Source organism: Eptatretus burgeri, chromosome 4 (assembly GCF_056783735.1).
Source record: "Eptatretus burgeri isolate ZD-2024b chromosome 4, Ebu_testis_v1, whole genome shotgun sequence".
Lineage (NCBI taxonomy): Eukaryota > Metazoa > Chordata > Myxini > Myxiniformes > Myxinidae > Eptatretus > Eptatretus burgeri.
In genome coordinates, this window is record NC_140964.1 from 9,530,285 (window position 1) to 9,545,048 (window position 14,764).

The 14,764-nt window shown below is 49.4% G+C and overlaps 2 protein-coding genes across 2 annotated transcripts in view; one reads left to right on the forward strand and one right to left on the reverse strand.

Annotated features, from left to right (window-relative positions):
- MRC2 (mannose receptor C-type 2) overlaps window positions 1-14,764 on the forward strand; it is a 382,895-nt gene that overhangs the window by 208,687 nt on the left and 159,444 nt on the right. The window lies entirely within an intron of this gene.
- On the reverse strand, window positions 11,508-12,614 carry LOC147027448 (uncharacterized). Its single transcript, XM_085880234.1, has one exon. It carries the CDS (start codon window positions 12,612-12,614, stop codon window positions 11,508-11,510), a length of 1,107 nt encoding a protein of 368 aa, XP_085736360.1.

Here is a 14,764-nt window from a genome sequence, read left to right on the forward strand (position 1 = left end):
AGTAAAAAACATTACAGAGATGACCGTCACCCCCACACGGGGGTAATTTTTTTGTTTGGTCTTATCAAAAAAGCTGAAAAGGACAAGCTAACAATCAAGGAGTTTTGGTGAACATACAACATAAAAATGGCTTTGGAAAACATAAAGGATTCGTGGGCGGAGGTGAGTGCCTCCACAAAGAACGCTGTGTGGCCTTAGTGTGTCCACAATTTCACGAGGTTTGCTGATGTTCCGTTGATTTCAAGTCAAATTGTAGACCTGGCACAGGAGGCTGTTTTGAAGAGGTTGACAAAAAGGACGTGGATGACTTACTGGAGTCTCATGCAGATCCCTTAAGCAATGAAGATCTCATGGAGTTGGAACAGCAGTGGGCTCTTGAGGAAGAAGAAGAATAAGAAGATGCTGTGACACCTTCATCTGAGCATCTCACCATAAAAAACCTCAGCCAAATCCTCAGCTCGTTTGAAAATGCCATAGAATTTGTTATCGAGCAAGATCCAAATCTTGAAAGGAGCACTGATTTTAGCCGTGTTGTTAATGATGCCCTTTGTTGCTACAAGGAACTTTACGCAGCAAAGAAAAGGAAAGCCATCCAGCCCATTCTCCACACCTTTTTCAAGCCAAAAGATGGAGCACCAACTACATCCACCATCCAGGATGCTCCTTCAACCAGCTGCCAAGAGACCGTTCCCGCTGGTGAAGAAAGTGACGGCACAATGTCAAGTGAAGAGGGGGACGATTCTGCCACTCCGCAAGTGTGACTTGTCCACCGCAATCCACTCCGTTCCTCCAGCCTCGGGGAAAGTCGCCACTACTCGAGGAGTGCGTTTTTTTAATTTGTGTTTATGTCCAAAAATTTGTGTTTATGTCAAAACATTCTGAGCCAAAAATGCATTCCCCCTTTAACACATTGGTTTCTATGGGAAAATATGTTTTGTTTAACACAGTTTCGCTTATTATAAGGTTTTCCAGGAACGCAACCCTTGCGAAAAGCGAGGACTTACTGTTTGTATATATATATATATATATATATATATATATATATATATATATATATATATATATATATATATATATATATGTATGTATATTGTTGTGGGGCCGGGTGTTGGCGGCGAGCACGACTGCTAGATGGAGCAGTCGAGTCGGCTCCACCGAACACCCGGAATCTAGATCGTGCTTCTCTGAGAACTCCGAAAGGCACCCTTACAGGACCGTGAATTGCCAATAATTCGGCCGTGTGGAATAGGGTGAATTGCCAACTTCAAACTTCAATATACCTAAGTATCCACGCGGCTAAGCTACCGGGGAATTCACACCCTCGGCAGGACTCGAGCGGAACGAGCCGTTATCGTGCTCGAACCGTGCGTAACCCAAGCGGATGGTTACCAAGACCCTTCGGTCCAAATGCACAATTTACCGTTTTCCAATTTCCCAACACACATCGTGCTAAGCCAATGAAAGAAGCACAGAAACGACCTGGTACATTCAACAAGAGGGGATATTTATTTTACAATGGGGGGAAGGGAACACACAAAGGGCAGAGTTATCACGACTATAAGAAATGCAAATAATGTACAGCAAAAGCACTTAACAATTCTACTTAGACAAGACAGGCCTGCACACAGACACGCACACCCAAAAAGAAAATGGACCCTCTGGGTCTTTATTTGGCTCTCCAGCCGAGGTGGAGAGTTCTGCTGGGAGTCAGGACAGCTGGCTACTTGGCCGCGAGCGTGCGGGTGGTCGTCCACCCCTTCCTCGAGATCCGGTCGCCAAAGGACAGACCAGGGCAGCCGAATCCCGAGGAGGCGAGACGAGGTGATCTCCCTTGATGAAAATGACCGCTCGCTGTAATTCGCCAGACGAGACACCTCTGGAGCGTGGGATGCAGTCCGCCGCAAACCCAGGCAGACGTGCTCTCCAGCAGACGCGACGCAATCTCGTGCAGAATCGACAGAGACGCGCACTCGAGTAGACTCGACAGAGACGCACACTCGAGCAGACCCAGGATGCAAAAGAACTCTTCTTCGTCCCGACAACCACTCTTTCTCTTCAGGGGGGAGGGCCTCACTCTCCTGGCCACTCGCCTCCTCATTGGTCGGACTCATCGCGCGATTCCCTGGCCTCTTCCATTGGACAGGCCCACTGTAGGCGGGGCAACTCCCACCCTTGTGGGTGGAGTCCCGATCAGAGCCGTTTGTCGCTCTGCCTATCTCTTCATCTTCGACCACGTGCGTAATGGCGATGGTGTTGAGTGGGAGACGGAGCGGGTGAGACGCCCGCTCCTTGCCCATTGGCCAAAGAGGGACGCCATGCCTATGTTAGATTCCGCCCACGTGTGTGCTCGTCAGCGAGCGTGCGAAGAATGCCATGAGCAGAGTGTTGTTGTGAAAGCGATGTAAAAATCCTAACTACAAAAATAACTCCGCAGCGCACGTACATTTAATTCCCATTCGGCTAGGGAAGGGACCGTAACTCGAAACACATACTTACCGATATAACTGATCTATAAGGACTCTGGCTGTTGTGCTCATGGCTGCCAGATTCGTAACACTACCCCCCCCCCCCCTTTTTACAGACTCGTCCCGAGTCATGAAATTTTCGTGTGACCAGCATGTGTAAGTTTTCCCCCAGTACATTTTACCTGCGGATCCCTGAATGCGACATTTTTTTATACGTGTCCCAAAAATAAATAACCTCGTGCGCTACGTAACGATACTAACAGACTCACATGGACAACTTAACTAAAATTGCCGGCGCTAAGACAGCCCACAGGTGGATTAAACTTATTTACAATCTTAACTAATATTTACACTAACCATGGCCCAGGACCTGTCATGTGTGAAGAAAAGGCAAAAGTCACAACCAAAGTCAACAGTTTGTGGCTTGAAGGAAGTCTCTAGCACAGGGAATGGATGGATGATGGACAAACAAACGATGCACGGGCTGCACAATGCAGTCCTCGTGGTGCGGCTGCCTGCAGGGCAGTCTTTGCAAGCACACTGGGATGGTCCTGGCACACATGGTGGATATGGTTGCACAGGGGCAATGCAACAAGGGCAAGTAGGCATGGGGTCATGGCAAAGGCAGGCAACAAAGGCATGGCAAGGCGAGGCAAGCAGACCAGGCGATGTAGCATGAAACAGGCCAGCATATGAAGCTGGCCGGCCTTGGGTATGGTCCCATCAGGTTTGTGGAGGGGGTGCGGTGGTGCCGGCCGGTCAGAAACGGGCTCGGACCTAATCTACTGTCTCCCCCCAACCTATCACCTTTGCCTGTCTGTCCATACCCACTCCCTTAATTTGCAACGATAAAACAACAAAATTTTGCTCCTTTTTATTTTATTTAATTTTTTCTTATAATTTCGTCTCCCGAACCCCCTTTCTGTCTTTGTCCGGCTAACCTATCCTGTCAACCTAGCCTACTCCCAACCACTCAAATTATTTTTGGAGGGGAATAAGGAAGAGGCTAACGTCCTGTCTCGAGGCCCAACAAAGCCTCAGAATGGTCTCCCACATAATTCAGCCATCTTACCAAGGTGTGGGTCCAGCGGCCTCCGGAGAGTGAAAGGATGGATGTTGCGAAGGAGTACATTTCCTAACTATCCTAGCATTTATTACACTTTAAACTCTTCCCGGGGCTTTCAAAATCGTCTCACTTAAAACTATGGGTTCGAACACCATGATTCCCGTCGCCTGTGTTGGTGTCCATTATAAATTTGGGCCTAGCCCTCAAGTTTTCTTCGGTGCCCTTGCACAATTTCATGGCCCGGCAGCGTGGCTCACTTGGCAGGGATTCCCCCTCTGCCGAATCTCAAACTACGGCACCCCCAGGCCCTGAGGCTGTCTCCGAGCCTACCTGCTCCTTATGAACGCGGAGCGGTTTCCCTTCCCGGCATTGCCCCCTCAGATGCCCATGTAGCATTTTGGCGCTACGGGTCCTGTTCCGCGGGTCGCCCGTGCCCACTACACCATCCCGGTCCCTTGGACCCTTGGCCGACTGTCCAGTGCCTGGGGTGCCCTCTACTCGATATTCACCTTTCAACAGCCATGCTCCCAGCCGGTCCATGGACTCCTGCACCCCTGCAAATGGGTTACGTGCCTTCTTCCCACACTAACAACAAAACAACCTCCTTTTGGTAAATTTGACTAACCCCCCAACTAATATTACACTGACCCCGGGGTCATGTGGGTGGGATTCACTCCTCCCCCCACTCATTCATTCGCACCATACATTCCACATTCACTCCACTCACACACTAGGGCCCGCTGTCCCACATTCATTCAACATGCTTCTTTCAATTTTTCCATTCACTCCTCACTCTACCTATTAGTACACCAGCCAAACATGGAAAAGTCCTCAAGAAAACGATTTCTCGTGCATTTTTTGTTAATAGCAGGCATCCATGCTAGATCAATCAGTCATAGGGTGGGGAAGAAAATGTAGGTGGATGCCACCCTCGATTTTGACCTTAAAGGTCATTTTCAAGGTCAAATAGGTCAAATTTTGTGGTTTTTTTTACATTGTGTATGAATTGACATCAACTTTGCCTCCTCTATCCGTATAAACTATTTATATTTTCAAAAACATGCATTTAGCCTGTTTAATTAACAAGTGAATTTTAAGTTTTACACATATGTGTATGGTATTCTGTAGAATAAACACATTTCGAGAAAATCACATTTTGGTGTTTCACGATGCCATACACATATGGGTAAAAAATAAAATTCACTTGTTAATTAAACACCCTAAATACATGTTTTTGATGTTAAAAATAATTTATATGGATAGAGCGAACAAAATTGATGTCAATTAATGCACAATGTAAAAAACACAAAATTTGACCTTATTTGACCTTTTGACCTTGAAAATGACCTTTAAGGTCAAAATCGAGGGTGGCATCCACCCACATTTTCTTCCCCACCCTATGACTGATTGATCTAGCATGGATGCCTGCTATTAACAAAAAATGCACCCAAAGTTAAAAAAATTACATGTTGGCTGGTGTACTATATGTTCTCCTCACTTTCTCGTGCTCCCTCGTCGTCCCTTATTCCAAAGCACGTTTCATTTCATCTACGTAGCTAAGCTACGTCCCCACTACAAATTCCATGTCTTTCCATGTCTCCCAAAATCCATTTCCCATTCCAAATCTAGCCTAAATTCCTACAAACTAGACCACGGGCCACATGGAGGACGGCTCATGCCCCCACGAGGCCGGTCTAACTAAGCTAAACCCATCCTGCTAACTATTTCTCCTATGCCCAAACAGGATGCTTGCCACATCCTGGCCGGGCCGTGTACTTGGAGCGAGGATTTTTTTTTTTCACCGCCGAGGCGGTGGTCTGCGGCTCACTCATTCCTACCTTCCACCGGGCGATTAGTGCAGCATTGTCATCGCCCTGCGCATCTCAACAAGCGCTCGCTTTCGAGGGATTCGCCCTGCGAGCCGACGTGTGCCACTCGCCCGTAACTCGCGCCGTGAGGTCCGTGCCGATGATGTTACTCGCACACTGAACCTGCACGGTTTCCCTTGCAGGCCACCACAAGCGCATCGTACTGGGGGCTTGCTCCACGCGTTCCGCGATTGGAACACGCGGCGCGCAGCACGTGATGCCTCGCACACGCGCTCGCATGGGGACCCCTGTTTGCCAAATTCAAACAACACTCGCCGCCATTTTAGCCGTCCACGAGGCCTTGTTGAATTCCATGTGGAGCGTTTTTGCGCCGGATTCCCTACACGAAGTCGCGCGCGTGAGGGCCGCTCGCTAAATGCGAAACGGGCCCCATATGCGACGTCCCGTGAAACCGGCGCGGTTCCCGAAATAATTACTCGCGGCCCATTCGGCTCGCTATACCCGTCTCCCGTCTGGGTTGGTCCATGTACCAATTCCTCGCATGCACTCACGCATGCCATGACACTCGTACTGCTCACACACTCCGGGACAATCACATCGGGGATTCGCGTTACCACAAGAAATCCTGGGGTTTCCATACCCCCCCCAAGCTCCACGTGTACCCGTTCACATCACTCACCCGCTCAACCTCGTTCGGCCCGACCGGACCTACCTGGTCGCAGTCCGCTTCGGGGGAGCCTACCATCTCCCTCTGTTCCTGAAGGAGGCTATCCTGATGCTCACACCAGGTCACAAAACATTCCCCATGCTCAACCTCATTGTCCCCCACTATCCCTACTTGTGTGTGCTCGTCTTTTATTTCTTGTATTTTGTTCACTTCTATTGATTTCTGCGTCTCTGGTTCCTCTTTCATTTTGTTTAATTCATTCTCTGCTTGTTCTATCTCCCGCGTCTCTGCTGTTTCCTCCTGTGTCTCCGTCACTTCCTTTGGTTCTTCTGTCGTCCCCTCGTCTCTCGTCCTACACGTCTCCCCATCAATTGTCGTGGCGTCGCTCGTCATCCCGACCTCACCCGTCTCCATCGCGGTCCGGACAGCCGTTACACTCCCCCATGGCTCGCTCGTTCCGCCACTTGGTGCCGCCATTTTCTCACCCACCGTCCGCATTTCGCCACTCACCTCCTTCAAGTTTGCCCTTATTGCCTCTTGCCCCACCTGGAGATTCAACCCCATGCTCTGCATCTCACCCCGCTGTGTTTGCACATCGCCCCTGAGTGTTTGCATATCGCCCCTCATCTCATCCATCCGTTGCGCATTTGCTTCCATTTTAGCATCTATTGCCCGTGCATTTTCGTCCATTTTGCTTATATCCTGCATCAATCATCCCATCATTTCCATCATCCGATCCGTGGGTAAAATTGCACGTGGCGGGCGCTCGTTCGCCGCCGCCCCCAATGCGCCCATTACAACCTCTGGGTTCGGTTGCGGAGGATGGTCGACCTGCATGGTGGTGTCCTGGACCTCTGGTACCTCTAAACCTACCATTATCTCTTCACCCACCTGTTTCAGCTCATCTTGGCTTGCCATGTTGCAACTTGAGAATAAAATTTGAGGCTCGCTCACAATTTAGGCTAAACGGGGGTGGGGGGGGGTTGCTACCTACACCCCTGCAAAGAATCCCGTGAATTTCCTGGAGACGGAGGGGTTCGAAATCCGCTCCTGACACCATTTTGTTGTGGGGCCGGGTATCGGCGGCGAGCACGACCGCTAGATGGAGCAGTAGAGTCGGCTCCACTGAACACCCGGAATCTAGATCGTGCTTCTCGGAGAACTCCCAAAGGCACATGGGTCCCTTCCAGGAATGTGAATCGCCAATAATTCGGCTGCGTGGAATAGGGTTCATTGCCAACTTCAATATACCTAAGTATCCATGCGGCAAAGCTACTGGGGAATTCACACCCTCGGCAGGCTTCGAGCGGAACGAGCCGTTATCGTGCTCGAACTGTGCGAAACCCGAGCGGATGGTTACCAAGACCCGTCGGTCCAAATGCACAATTTACCGTTTTCCATTTTCCTAACACGCATCGTGCTAAGCCAATGAAAGAAGCACAGAAACGAGGGGGTACATTCAATAAGAGGGGATATTTATTTTACAATGGGGGGAAGGGAACACACAAAGGGCAGAGTTATCACGACTATAAGAAATGCAAATAATGTACAGCAAAAGCACTTAACAATTCTACTTGGACAAGACAGGCCCGCACACAGACACGCACACCCAAAAAGAAAATGGACCCTCCGGGTCTTTATTCGGCTCTCCAGCCGAGGAGGATAGTTCGGCTGGGAGTCAGGACAGGTGGCTACCTGGCTGCGAGTCAACCCCTTCCTGGAGCTCCGGTCGCCAAAAGACGGACCAGGGCAGCCGAATCCCGAGGAGATGAGACGAGGTGATCTCCCTTGATGCAAACGACCGCTCGCTGTCATTCGCCAAACGAGACACCTCCGGAGCGCAGGATGCAGGCCGCCGCAAACCCAGGCAGACGTGCTCTCCAGCAGACTCGACGCAATCTCGAGCAGACTCGACAGACGCGCGCGCTCGAGCAGACTCGACAGAGACGCGCACTCGGGCAGACTCGACAGAGACGCGCACTCGGGCAGACTCGACAGACGCGCACTCGAGCAGACTCGACAGAGACGCGCACTCGAGCAGACTCGACAGACGCGCACTCGAGCAGACTCGACAGAGACGTGCACTCGAGCAGACTCGACAGAGACGCGCACTCGAGCAGACCCAGGATGCAAAATAACTCTTCCTCATCCCGACAACCACTCTTTCTCTTCAGGGGGGAGGGCCTCACTCTCCTGGCCACTCGCCTCCTCATTGGTCGGACCCATCGCGCGATTCCCTGGCCATCTTCCATTGGACAGGCCCACTGTAGGTGGGGCAACTCCCACCCTTGTGGGTGGAGTCCCGATCAGAGCCGTTTGTCGCTCTGCCTATCTCTTCATCTTTGACCACGTGCGTAATGGCGATGGTGTTGAGTGGGAGACGGGGCGGGTGAGACGCCCGCTCCTTGCCCATTGGCCAAAGAGGGACGCCATGCCTATGTTAGATTCCGCCCACGTGTGTGCTCGTCAGCGAGCGTGCGAAGAATGCCATGAGCAGAGTGTTGTTGTGAAAGCGATGTAAAAATCCTAACTATAAAAATAACTCCGCAGCGCACGTACATTTAATTCCCATTCGGCTAGGGAAGGGACCGTAACTTGAAACACGTACTTACCGATATAACTGATCTATAAGGACTCTGGCTGTTGTGCTCATGGCAGCCAGATTCGTAACACTACCCCCCCCTTTTTACAGACTCGTCCCGAGTCATGAAATTTTCGTGTGACCAGCATGTGTAAGTTTTCCCCCAGTACATTTTACCTGCGGATCCCTGAATGCGACATTTTTTTATACGTGTCCCAAAAATAAATAACCTCGTGCGCTACGTAACGATACTAACAGACTCACATGGACAACTTAACTAAAATTGCCGGCGCTAAGACAGCCCACAGGTGGATTAAACTTATTTACAATCTTAACTAATATTTACACGAACCATGGCCCAGGACCTGTCATGTGTGAAGAAAAGGCAAAAGTCACAACCAAAGTCAACAGCTTGTGGCTTGAAGGAAGTCTCTAGCACAGGGAATGGATGGATGATGGACAAACAAACGATGCACGGGCTGCACAATGCAGTCCTCGTGGTGCGGCTGCCTGCAGGGCAGTCTTTGCAAGCACACTGGGATGGTCCTGGCACACATGGTGGATATGGTTGCACAGGGGCAATGCAACAAGGGCAAGTAGGCATGGGGTCATGGCAAAGGCAGGCAACAAAGGCATGGCAAGGCGAGGCAAGCAGACCAGGCGATGTAGCATGAAACAGGCCAGCATATGAAGCTGGCCGGCCTTGGGTATGGTCCCATCAGGTTTGTGGAGGGGGTGCGGTGGTGCCGGCCGGTCAGAAACGGGCTCAGACCTAATCTACTGTTTCCCCCCCAACCTATCACCTTTGCCTGTCTGTCCATACCCACTCCCTTGATTTGCAATGATAAAACAACAAAATTTTGCTCCTTTTTATTTTATTTAATTTTTTTCTTATAATTTTGTCTCCCGAACCCCCTTTCTGTCTTTGTTCGGCTAACCTATCCTGTCAACCTAGCCTACTCCCAACCACTCAAATTCTTTTTGGAGGGGAATAAGGAAGAGGCTAACGTCCTGTCTCGAGGCCCAACAAAGCCTCAGAATGGTCTCCCACATAATTCAGCCATCTTACCAAGGTGGGTCCAGCGGCCTCCGGAGAGTGAAAGGATGGATGTTGCGAAGGAGTACATTTCCTAACTATCCTAGCATTTATTACACTTTAAACTCTCCCCGGGGCTTTCAAAATCGCCTCACTTAAAACTATGGGTTCGAACACCATGATTCCCGTCGCCTGTGTTGGTGTCCATTATAAATTTGGGCCTAGCCCTCAAGTTTTCTTCGGTGCCCTTGCACAATTTCATGGCTCGGCAGCGTGGCTCACTTGGCAGGGATTCCCCCTCTGCCGAATCTCAAACTACGGCACCCCCAGGCCCTGAGGCTGTCTCCGAGCCTACCTGCTCCTTTTGAAAGCGGAGCGGTTGCCCTTCCCGGCATTGCCCCCTCTGATGCCCATGTAGCATTTTGGCGCTACGGGTCCCGTTCCGCGGGTCGCCCGTGCCCACTACACCATCCCGGTCCCTTGGACCCTTGGCCGACTGTCCGGTGCCTGGGGTGCCCTCTACTCGATACTCAACTTTCAACAGCCATGCTCCCAGCCAGTCCATGGACTCCTGCACCCCTCCAAATGGGTTGCGTGCCTTCTTCCCACACTAACAACAAAACAACCTCCTTTTGGTAAATTTGACTAACCCCCCAACTAATATTACACTGACCCCGGGGTCACGTGGGTGGGATTCACTCCTCCCCCCACTCATTCATTCGCAGCATACATTCCACATTCACTCCACTCACACACTAGGGTCCGCTGTCCCACATTCATTCAACATGCTTCTTTCAATTTTTCCATTCACTCCTCACTCTACCTATTAGTACACCAGCCAAACATGGAAAAGTCCTCGAGAAAACGATTTCTCGTGCATTTTTTGTTAATAGCAGGCATCCATGCTAGATCAATCAATCATAGGGTGGGGAAGAAAATGTAGGTGGATGCCACCCTCGATTTTGACCTTAAAGGTCATTTTCAAGGTCAAATAGGTCAAATTTGTGTTTTTTTTTTTTACATTCTGCATGAATTGACATCAACTTTGCCTCCTCTATCCATATAAACTATTTATATTTTCAAAAACATGCATTTAGCCGGTTTAATTAACAAGTGAATTTTAAGTTTTACACATATGTGTATGGTATTCTGAAACACAAAAATGTGATTTTTCTCGAAATGTGTTTATTTTGCAAGTTAAAGTAATTTGCACACCGAATCTTTTTGGTTTAAACTATCGCACACATTCAGTATACTAATTTGTCACTGTAAAATCCTAAACAAACTTTTTTTTTGCAATGGCCACTTGCTTTATCTTTCATTAAATACTGTATAGCCCCCTCTTGTGGCAGTCAGATTTGTTCTCGTACACCAGCCAACATCTGATTTTATGGTGAATTGCTTGTTTATAACAGGCATCCATGCCAGATCAATTATAGTCATCGTGTGGGGAAGAATTTAATGTTGGGGGATGCAACCACTGATTTTTACCTGAAAGGTCATTTTATCCTGGACTTTTCCCTGTTGAAAGCTCATTTAATGTTTATATTTGCAAAAAGATAGTTATACTATTGCTGAAGTACACAGTCTCTGCAACATGCAACATTGCGTATTATATGCCTTGATGTACGGCCCTACATGTATGATGCGAAACGGCAAACTTTTTTGATCTGAAAAAGGGCAATACGATTTTGACATTTATCCATCATTACAATGTGTTTAAAATATTAATTAAATTAATGTGATGTTGCCGAGTGTGACCAGCTGGGTGACACAACGGAAAGGGAACATACCTGTATTGGTTGTGTCGCATAAGCCTACATGTACATGCATGTGTATCGGCATGAGGCTCTTGGTATGAATCTATTGGCCAGTTGGATTACAGCAGTCAATTGCATCACATCCACAGGCAAACGTGCACCTGAAGTTCTCTCTGAAGCAAGTACATCGAGCTGTTCTGTATTTTGATTTGCATCCACAGGCTACCAGCTCCAGGCAAGCTTTTGGGATTGGGGGTAGCCTTGTCCACATGGCTTTAAGGCAACCGGACTCCTTCCTCCAAGCTGAAGTGTCTGTAGGCGAAGAGACATCTATGTGTTCCTGGTCTGCTTGCAACCAAATCTTTGCGTGATAATTGGCGCGTGTAGCGTGAAGTTCCAGTGCATCCCTTGTTGGTGGTAACATCTCTAGTCCCTTCTTAGCCTTTCCAAAGAGTTGGAGCCTGGCATGGTTGACGGTTCGTTGGTCAGGTGTCCCATACAGGTGACACACAAACTGTTCAATAGGTGCAAGGTCTCCATCACGACCAATCCCCTTGACAAGAAGTGGTTGGCTTTCAAATGCTTTCCAGCATGACTTCTTTGCATGGCCACTGAAATAAGATGTTGTGTCACAACCTGTTAGCGCATGGAAGCTGAGTAGGTTTTCCCTCACAGGTTGTGTAAGTCTCTCAGATACGGCATGTAGTGGGTTGCATTTCCGATTCTTTGCTGTTCCAGCCACCATCCACACTTCGGATATTCTTGTTGATACAAAGTGTATCAGAAGTAGCATGACATCTGTGTCTCTGCAGATTACGAGCACTCTTTGGTATCCTTCATTAACTGCCTCACACGAATGGAGTATCAGCCTGGTATCAGCCTCTTCATGGTTTCCGTGATGCCTGGGGTCATCTCTCCTTGTTGACCTTGCATCAGTAACATCTGTAAATCCGCCTCCGGTTACCAGCTCAAATCGCCCGGGCAGATCTTTACCTTTCTTTATGATTTCCTCAGCTAAGAAATTGGCAAGATCAGCTGTGTTCTCATCCAAGGCAATGAACTGGACCCAAACCTGTGGGAGTGGGACATTGGGCCCATCGATGGGCTTGCGGATTGGTATCTTTTTTTTTCCCAGTCGCTTTGAGCGAGTCACTGCCTTGATGGAGCTTTCCCCGATGTAGCGATCAAATATCAAAAAAAATACACACATACATATATGTGTATATATATATATATATATATATATATATATATATATATATATATATATATATATATATATATATATATATATATATATCAGAGTCAGGTCAGGTTCGATCTGTGACCTGCTACAGGTACCATGTAAACCTGTACTAACCTGTTCCATGGTCGGGTTGTCGGCGACTAAACCGTCTCCCCCACCAGGTTTTCTGGTGAGGGGGGTGTTTGGATATGGACACCCAGCAGGATTAAAAACAAAACCTGTCAAAGGGCGGAGGAGCTCCTTGTGAGCCAACGGCCATCCATATCTAGTGCCCAACTGTGTCTGCAGACGTCCTCCTGCAGTTGGGTTACTTCTTATTAGGAGGTTGGTGGCAGGATTTGCACTCCAGCCACCGTAAAACCCTTCATTCCGCAAAACGTAAAAACGCAAAAAAATCTGAAAACCCACTCCGTGGGAGTACCTCCTGTGCAGCTTCCCTTCGCAGGGCTGCTCACCGGATGACGGGATTGGGGCAAAGCCTTCGGGACCTCCAATCTTTGATCGGAAGGAAACCACGGGGTAACATCCCTGGGTCAGATTGCGGGAGAGTGTGTCGGAGTGGTGCTGAGATGTCGTCCACCAGACGGCGGTCTCCTTGGGTTAACCTGAGGCGGTCCCTTCGGGTGGGTGCCTGGAATGTCCTATCCCTAAGAGAGGATGATCACCTGTCTCTGTTATCATCTGAGCTCAAGCGTTTGGACATCGGGATTGCAGCTCTCTCTGAGGTTCGGAGACCGGATTGCGGCGAGATAATGGTGGGTGGTTACACCTACTATTGGTCTGGTCGCTCTGATGGTTACCATACCCAAGGAGTTGCTGTTGCTGTGTCCAATAAGCTGACCCCAATGATAATTGAGGTAACACCGGTCAACGAGCGTATTATGAGATTAAGGATTCGTCACTCCTTAGGTGTCATTTCCCTGGTCTCTGTTTATGCTCCGACTGAGGCGAGTGATCTCACCGTGAAGGACACATTCTACGCCACACTCGAGTCTGTGGTTGATCAGTGCCCCAGACGAGATACACTTCTAGTCTTGGGGGATTTCAATGCATCGACTGGAACTGATAGGGATGGTTATGAGGTGTCTGTTGGTCCCCATGGGTCAGGAACTATGAACCAGAATAGCACTAAGTTCCTTGACTTTGCAAGAAGTCATGGACTTAGGGTGGCTGGTTCATGGTTTCAGCGCCCACAAGCTCATCGCTGGACTTGGTATTCCAACGCTGGCAGTGTGGCAAAGGAGATTGACCAAGTCCTCATTGACGGTCGTTGGAGGATGATCCAGAACTGCAGGGTCTACCGGAGTGCTCAGTTCCTCAATACTGACCACAGGCTTGTTGTAGCAACTCTAAAGCTGCACCTTAAATCCTGGAGAGTGGTACCATCCCAGCCTAGGCTGGATGTTGCCAAGCTCAGGGATGAGAGAGTAGCTGAGGAGTTTGCGAACAGGCTGAGTGGACACTTGGGGGGTCTGGGTGCTTTGGGGGGTCCTGAAGAGTTGTGGAGCGCCTTCAAGACCACCGTCCTTGATGTTGCCGGTGGATGTCTTGGAACTCACCGCAGGGCAAAGAAGAATTTTGTCTCTCGAGGGACACTGGATACCATTGATCAGAGTCGCAGGGCCAGGCTGAATGGCAGAGCTGAGCTGTTCAGGGAGCTGAGGCGTAAAACTGTACGTGCACTGAGGGTGGACAAGGAGGCCTATGTGCGAGGAATCTGTGAGGGGGGTAGAGCATCACCTGTGGACAGGTGATTCTCGTCCCGCTTACAGGGGAATTCGCGCATTACGTTCATCCAAGCCCATCCCTCGGAGCACTGCAGTTCGAGCAGAGAGTGGTAGGCTCTTGACAGAGGAGTCTGAAGTGAAGGCCCGCTGGGCTGGTTACTTTGAGCGGTTGTACCAGGCTGATCCCCCAGCTGTCGAGTTGGATGTCAAGGGTGTTACAATCCCTGTTGCTGACCCTCAAATCAACTGTGGTCCACCTTCGCTTGTGGAAACACGGGCTGCGGTGAACCAGTTGAAACGGGGCAAAGCTCCAGGGATCTGTGGCATCCATGCCGAACTTCTCAAGGCTGGTGGAAATGCTGCACTCGTGTCGTTGCATGCAGTTTT